The 8256-nt window shown below is 33.1% G+C and overlaps 1 protein-coding gene across 3 annotated transcripts; it reads right to left on the reverse strand.

The window, feature by feature from the left end:
* Positions 1–1135: 1135 nt before the first annotated feature.
* LOC120176767 (casein kinase 1-like protein HD16) lies at positions 1136–6809 on the reverse strand. 3 transcript variants are annotated; one of them, XM_039183115.1, is made up of 19 exons: positions 6662–6782; positions 6190–6302; positions 5808–5933; positions 5497–5696; positions 5050–5175; positions 4885–4958; positions 4733–4802; positions 4585–4640; positions 4374–4445; positions 4196–4290; positions 4038–4104; positions 3681–3810; positions 3361–3579; positions 3134–3264; positions 2804–2978; positions 2621–2711; positions 2184–2341; positions 1916–2104; positions 1136–1375 (listed from the first exon to the last, which is right to left on the reverse strand). In XM_039183115.1, the coding sequence occupies exons 3-19, from the start codon at positions 5902–5904 to the stop codon at positions 1316–1318; spliced, it is 2010 nt and encodes a 669-aa protein (XP_039039046.1). In that variant the 5' UTR covers positions 5905–5933; positions 6190–6302; positions 6662–6782; the 3' UTR covers positions 1136–1315. The 3 variants fall into 3 exon arrangements, with proteins under 3 accessions (XP_039039046.1, XP_039039045.1, XP_039039044.1); XM_039183114.1 differs by having other exon boundaries at positions 6147–6302; XM_039183113.1 differs by lacking the exon at positions 6190–6302 and having other exon boundaries at positions 6662–6809.
* Between the last annotated feature and the right edge of the window lie 1447 nt (positions 6810–8256).

An 8256-nucleotide genomic window follows, 5' to 3' on the forward strand; every position in this document is an offset into this window, starting at 1 on the left:
ATATATATATAATTGAGCTTTATTTAATGGACTTATATTTATTTATTTATTCTTATTTATAAGTAAGTCGGATTCTGACAGGATCTTACACTAACAATAGTAAGTCCAATCATCAGAGTGATTTCAAAAGTATATTGGGTTATGAAATGGTTTTAAGAAATTTTTTTTACATTGATTCTAATATATAAAAATGGATTTATTATTCGAAAAAAAAAGTATATATATATATATATATATATATGGACATATATTTATTTATTTAATCTTACTTATAAGCAAGTCTCGAACCATCATAGTGATATGATAAAACCAAGGGCCCCGCCCCATTTTTCTTCTCCCAAATCCGGCGACAACATAGAATCCTGGGGTGATTTTTTTTTACTTCTAAAATTCAAAAAGTTTATTGGATTATGAATGGGTTTTAAGAAATTTTTTTTACATGGATTCTAATATATAAAAATGGACTTTATTATTTAACAGGTTTGGTAATATCAATTATTTAACAGGTTAATCTCATGTTCGGGTTAATAACAATCGGATGTAGGTCAGGTCTATAACAGGTCTGGTAATACCAGTTATTTAACATGTTAATCTTAGGTTCGAGTTCGTAACAGTCGGATGCAGGTCAGGTTTGTGTTATCATATTAAGCGTTCAATTTGGGTTCAGGTCGGGTTCAGATCCACAATTTTCAGCTCCTACTCGGGTTCAGGTCAACACCAATTTGAACTCGAATCAATTTCAAATCACCACCACCTCGGATCACAAATTGTTTTAACTCAAATCGATTTCAATAAGATTTGCAAGTAAAATCAACTTTTTACATCCTACCAAATCGATTTCAATAAGATTTGCAAGTAAAATCAACTTTTTACATCCTACCAATTGTATAATATTTCCGGTGTTTTAACTTTTAATGATCTTCGCTAATTGAATGTTGAGGTTTTCACTTGAAGAATCAGGCAATTGTTGTGCCGTTAGTCTTAGGCCTCGTCCAACTAATACGATCCTAATTACATTACATTTTTTTTATAACACCAGACTACAAAAATCATTCAAGTTTGAACAGATTCCACACGTTATGACGTTTCACATAACAGATAAAATAGAATTAAAAGTACAGTAAAATTTCAATTACTCAAAATGATTTCATTAATAACTGGTTATAATTGGTAATTGAATTTGAATAATAACTTTGAAATATAGTTTAGTGTAGCTGGTGTAAGCTCGAGAGTACAAGTGCAATCAGATAAAGTTGAGTTTGAAATTTAAGATACAAGGTGGCAGTGTTGTTCACTCCAAATACCGATTACCACTTCAAGACACCGTCCTCCCATAGCAAATGGATGAAATATACAGATTTTTCAACCACTTATCCTACAAAATAGATGAAAACAAGAATCATTAGTGATTACAAATTACATTATTAATCTAAAATATGCAACCTCAAATCAATTGAACTATTTTACCAAGACTGCTTCAAAGATACCAATAGAGATGATATCATAGACCAATGAAAATCATGCATTCTCATTATGAGTTTAATCCCTCTACTTTAGTTTGACATAATTCAAACCCTTTAATTTTATAATGCTACTAATAGGTCTAAATTTATAACACTATTAACTGTTGCTATTAAAGTAATGAAGGGAAAACTCTCCTTTTACAGTCATTAGTTCGCAGTCCATGTTCAACCAACAAAAAATTTACATGTTAGTCAAATGCTTAATGTTGTTCTAAAAAACTTTTAACCTCACTTTAACAACTAATAGTGTTGTCCATTTGGTTCTACTAACAAAATTGTAGAAGTAGGACCAAATTATGCCAAATTAGAGTAAAAGGGATTAAATATAAAATTTCAGCATACTAGTGAGACTAAAACCATAACCAAGACCAAATCACGCAAAATTATATTACCTTTACTTGGGTACTAGGAAAAGCAGATGTACGCAAAGTTTCTTGCATTACATCTTGTGATTTCCTCTTAGGTGTACTAAGTATGAATGCAGCTTGATCCTCTGTAGCTGCCGCTGATGTAATCCGATACCCATTTTCCCATCTTCGATGAATCCCCTCACTCGGATAAAGGAAATCGAGTTCAACAACCTAGTAAACAAGTACAAGACAAATAAGTGGTTGCCACAGTGTTATGCAATTTTTTATTATTAGACCGGAATCAGACAACCTGAAGAGAATAGCCTGCATTTCGGGACATGACAATGGCCCATTTGTTGCTTGCAGCGGTCATTGAGGTCACAGAGAAGCCTTCTTTCCACTTCTTATTAATCCATTTGAAGGGAAACACGTCGGTAACTTTGTATGACTGTTGCGTGTAGGGAGTACCTGTTGCGGCGACAAGGAGAAACACAATTTCAGCCTTACCATCACGGAGATTTGATTGATCAATCATGATAATCACGCCTATTTTTCCTAATCTTGAAGCTTAGCTTGTGTTAAGCTGCACTACTACGTCAGTAATCAGAATTTACAGGCCCATAAGTTGACACAGTAAACATACAAACTTAAAATTTATGAAACTAGTCACCCTTCGGAAAATTGATATTGCGAAAATAATTACTTGAAAAATTAGGGAAACATGAATCTCGAAAAAGCTTTGATTACCCTTTGACATAACAACCAGTGCACTGCCATTGCACGCACCAGCAACTGAAGTGATGTAGTAATTCTTCTCCCACTGTTCCATTATCCACTCCTGAACATACAAACCGTAAGGATAAACTTCCCAAGGCTCCACTGATTAAAATCATGAGACAAAAAAGCTGACAACTGAATAGTTATTTCTACCTTGTGCAAAAAGATTGGCGATAACTCGTAAACCTGAGATGTAAACCCCGAACCAGCATCCATAACAATGGCCCACAGATTCGATGACGACGCTACACTGCTAATATACAAGCCATCTTCCATTGCCTTCTCCACATGCTGGTTGAGTCTTGAATCCATAACATTGAAATGATATCTGCAATAAGTACAGTGAGTTAAAATTTACATTTCCATAAGAGTATTTTGCCCATTCAAATGACCTGTGAAGCATATGATGATATGAAGCCACCAAAATATATGGTATGAGCAGCTTATACTAAATACATATTTGGTTCTGAAGAGAACTTTTACCTCTGCTTCATGGAAGTTCTGGAATTATATATTGAGATCCACTGAGAAGCAGGAGAACCAAGCCGAACTTTCTTTTTAAGCTGCTCACCATCTTCCAACTCAGCAAATGGTCCTTCCCTTTTTTGACCCACCTGATGCATTAAAGATTTATCAAGAAAATCTAAATAATAAGTATATATATTTAAGAAAAGGTATTGGCACAAGACAAGATAATGCCATGTAACAACCTTAATAGCTCCATCGATTTGGATAGGATGTATTGATGAGTTGAAATCTATGCTGTTACGGAAAAGGGAGATGAGCTTTGAGTAATTGGGTTCTTCGTCAAATTTCATATTGGCGACAATCTCGAGAAACTGTTGAAATGGAGGAGGACACAAGGAACAAAGCATCCCAGGAGAAGTTCCCATCTTCTTCTTACAAACAAGAAATCCTTTGTTCTCCCCCTGCAGCCCCATAAAACATTAAAGCCCGTGACATTAATGGCAGAAGACAATAACTAAGCTACAAAGATCCAAAATAAGGTGGAGCAGTTGAAAGAACTCACAACGTAACCTTGCCAGGGAAGCTTCCCTCTAAGTAGAAATATGAGTGTATAAGCCAATGACTCAAGGTCATCCCTTCGACTTCCTGTCCTACCCAAATGAGCATGTACACTAGCATAATGAACAGTTCCCCTAAAACAGAAAACATAATAATAAATCCAAATTAGAAATATAAATATTTAAATGTGCCTTCCTTGAGTCTGAAGAAAAAACAGGCTACTAGGCAGGGAAAACTATGCTTAGCTACTTAATAATAAAGCCTATGAACACATAACTCTTATGTAAATAATAAAAAATAAACAAAAACCTTTATGTTCATGTTCATGACCTAAAAGAAGCAGTTGCTTAGAGTCAATTACCTAAACACATCAGGCTTTTGGTCATAATCAACATGGCGTGCAGATGCTGCCTCCTTCCATCTTGAAGCTGAAAAGGATCAAGAATTGTGGGTCATGCCACAATATACGCTTAAAAACAGTAAAGCATCTCCAGTATAAGGAGCATAAAACAGCTATACCCAAACCAAGATCAACTAGATACAAGTTCTTCTCATTCGAGGTCGCAGGCTGGCCAAGCAAAAAGTTCTCAGGCTTAACATCCCCATGTACAAAACTGAAGTAGAGAAAAGAAATATGAAAATATACAAGCAGTCAAAGAAGTGAGGAAAAAATATCAATGCAACGACTTTGAAGTACCCTTTCTGATGAAGCTGCTCAAGAATCGATATTGCCTCCACTGCTATACAAGAAACCATCTCTTCTGTCAGCCTATACCAAGAGAAGAAACAATAAGATATTATAGCAACAAAGTGTCGTATACAAAAAAATCCAAAACATATAATTTTAGGAAAACTTAGTAGAATGTTAAAAGAAAGAGAAGGAGAAAGAAAGAAAAATAGTTTCATACATCTGATTGTTTGAGTTCCAAACATCCCATAAACTTGGGCCTAGCATATCCATGACCTGGATTCACAAGTTTCAAAGAAACATCAATAAAGATATTTTTTGTTCTAAAATACAACAGTGGGTTTGAAATTCTTCACTGAGAAACTCACAAGGATGTAGTACCCTCTTAGTTGACCTTTGTAATGAACCATGGGAAGTCCATAACAACCATTAAGAGTGCTGAATGGCAATTTTGAGACAGGAAGCAAATTAGATCATAAAAGTTGAGTTCAACTGACTGCAATGATGAAATCTGCTATACCTGTAAGCTTGCCATTCATAAGGAGGACCAGAACTACATCCTTTACCATTTCGATGCTCAAGTTTCAAAGCAACCTGCAAAATGAAGCAGGATAATTGCATTAACACCTTCGTCAAATTCAGGTGAATTTTCTTCAGGTTAACTAGAGTGTAAGTGAAATGAAACCTCAAAGGCATCAGGTCCACTGCACCCTGAGCCACCTGAAATCCTTCTTCCAACATAAACCTGCCCGAAACCACCTTTACCAAGTTTTCTGTCCAACTTGTACACAGGAGAGTTCCCCAGCTGTACCTGCCAAAGGATAAGCAAATGGAACTTTAGTAAAAATAGCTTGAAAGGTTTGGCACATTACATTTGGAGATGAAAAATTGTGTGAGTGATCAGATTGAACCATATATAACATTATGAAACCATGCATAGCCAGAAAGAAAGTGGCTCTTTTTTTTCTTTTTTGACATGGAGAACTGGATATGGTCCTGTGTGGTTATTTACCCTCAATAGTGAGTATGACATAACAATCCACTAACACGAGACATTTCCATTGTCATTCCATTATAAAAACGGCTAACTAATGACCCCAGGAGGCAGATTAATAAAAGAGAAAAATAGTACCCTTTCAGGAAGTGAACTAGTGCTTCCTTCTTCCTCAACAGCAACCAATCTTTCTGCACTTTTTTCAACAACCTGCCTCACAGGCAAGTTTATTCCAGTACAACCCCTGCCACGAGCACCAGAACCAACAAGCTTGCAATTATCATCGGGATTCATTCCTCTACGCCCTCTGCCTCTACCTCTGCCTCTGCCTCTACTAGCTGATCATGGATTCTTATCAGTTATCACTTATCACACAAGGAAACAGCAGGTACAACAAAAAACTAAAAAAAAATTAAAAAATAAAGATAAAACTTAAAAAGTGTTGTTACCAGCACCATTCAGAACCGTTGGAAGTAAGGAAGCAGGGATTTCTGGGTTGTCATTAGTCCTTTTCGATTGACGAATTCCTCCTCTCAAATCTGCCATTCTTTCCCATGCAAAAAGGAAACTCCCTCCTACCAAATCATAATTCATGTAATTTTATCTAATCATCAATATACCATTTTCTTCATCAGCTCACCCCTTAGCAAATCTCTAAATTTCCAACCAAAATATCATAGCCACAAAATGCAAATAACATTTATTTAAAGGGATAACCATTTGGTTTAGAAAAAAATCCGAATTCATAACATATAAAAAGTTGATGATCAATTCTATTTCACTGCAACCTCGAAAATTCTAGTTCATCAATCATATATCAGAAATTTAGACCTCAAGTGCTAAGTAACCATATGTAAATTGCATGCTTATAACATAAAAAAAAGGGGGTAAAGGAAACAATCATCTACGTAAAATACACTGCAATATCAGATTCATCATCCAAGCTGCAAAACCAACTCTACGATCATCATTTAAAAAAATAAGTAAAAACACCATCAATCTTTAGCTTAGACAAAAACCCAAATACTCAAAACTGAATCTTAATCAATTTCAAACACAAAAATACCATTCAAAAACCGAAAGACAATATGTTATTGTATAATACTTCAAAACTTTACCAATCGATTTTCCTTTATTCTTCTACAAAGAAAAAAAGAAAGAAGAAAAGTTCAAATCTTTAAAAAAAATTCAGCTCTAAACAAAAACCTGGTCAAACAAACATCAATTTGGGTACTAAACAATCAAACGATTGCTATAAACAAAAACCGATTGCTATAAAACAATGCACCAAAGAAATACATACCCAAATCGATTTGCCTCTTTTTACTGGGTTTATCTTTTCTTATTGCTTGTGTTTCCAAAAAAGCCAGAATACAGACAGATAAACCGAGGGGTATAATAATATATGTAGCCTTTTATTAGAGGAACAAGGAATTAAAATAACACAAACCGTGATTTAAAAAGGTTTGGTGCCTCGTAAACCAAAAATGTGCTAAATGTAAAAAATAAAGCGGTTTGTAACATAAATAATAAAGGTCAAAATACATACTTCCTATCTTTCAATTTTGATATTAGACAGCGATACTCAAAAGAGATTTTACTCAAAGCGATACTCAATTAAGATTAAATTTTATTTTTAAATTAATTAATTTACTCAATTTAAAATTAAAAATAATTTAGAAAATGTATTTACTAAAAAATTATGAAATAACTGTGATTTTAAAATCAAGAAGAAAAACAGATGCAAAATACAGAGGACAACTTGAAGCTTTCATCCATTATTTTTTTACATTCATTATTATAATACAAATTTGATTACTATTTATCACTATTCATAGAAATGATCAATATAATTTATAACACATATTTGATTACTATTTATCACTATTTCTGAATTTTCTAAAGAGTTCTTAGATTATTCTAAAAAAGTTAGGGTAAATTATGTATTCAATACGTAAATTATTAGTTTCGGTCTATTTTAGTATCTAAATTTTCAATTTTTTTAAAGTCATACCTAACGTTTAGTTTTTGTTTCGTTTAACTACATCGTCATTAAAAACTTAACGGTTGATTTGTAAGTTGAATTGTAAGTGGCACCTCTTTTATGGGTAAATTTCATCATAGATCACTCAACTATCTTCTCACTCCTATTTTGGTCACCAAAGTTTAATTTTTTTTTAATTTAATTACTCTCTTTCAAATTACTCCTAATTTAATCACTCTAACTTTTAAATTTATTTATTTTATTTTGAATTATATATTAATAAAATAATAATAAAATGTCATGACACAAAAATTATCAATAGTATAAATTAGAGTGATTAAAATAAGATTAATTTTGAAGTTGAGTGGCTAAATTGAAAACTTTTAAACTTTAGTACCAAAGTATGAGTGAGAAGATAGTTGAGTGATGAATGATATAATTTACCCATAAAAAGTAGTGGTGTTAAGTTTTTAAAGGTGATGTACTAAAATGAAACAAAAAAATTAAATGTTAAGTATGATTTTGAAAAAATTAAAAATTTAAGTACTAAAACGGACCAAAACTGATAATTTATGTACTAAAACGGACCAAAACTGATAATTTATGTACTAAACGAATAACTTACCTAAAAATTGTTATAGTTTATATAATCATTTATAATTTAAAATAATTATATAACGTAAATATATATATATATATATATATATATATATGTGTGTGTGTATGTGTATGTGTGTGTATGTATGGTGAATGTAGAGGGCAGGATATTTAACATAAAAGTGGTTGTCCCTTTTTTTCTATGTGTATGAGGTAAGGGGAAGTAAGATAATAGGTTGCCCCCAACACCAGGTTGAGAGCAGTTTCCGTAGGAGACCTCCGAATTATAAAATGCCCTCCGTGAGACTCGATTTCAC

This window comes from Hibiscus syriacus, unplaced genomic scaffold (genome assembly GCF_006381635.1).
Source record: "Hibiscus syriacus cultivar Baekdansim isolate YM2019G1 unplaced genomic scaffold, ASM638163v2 tig00112253_pilon, whole genome shotgun sequence".
In the NCBI taxonomy this organism is placed as follows: domain Eukaryota; kingdom Viridiplantae; phylum Streptophyta; class Magnoliopsida; order Malvales; family Malvaceae; genus Hibiscus; species Hibiscus syriacus.

Coding starts and splice junctions, on each gene's coding strand:
- LOC120176767 (XM_039183113.1), bottom strand. CDS start 5,904: ATGGCAGATTTGAGAGGAGGAATTCGTCAATCGAAAAGGACTAATGAC. Junction 4,291..4,373: donor GAGCAGCTTCATCAGAAAGG/GTACTTCAAAGT, acceptor TCTCTACTTCAG/TTTTGTACATGGGGATGTTA. Junction 3,811..4,037: donor CAAAAGCCTGATGTGTTTAG/GTAATTGACTCT, acceptor TTTCTGTTTTAG/GGGAACTGTTCATTATGCTA.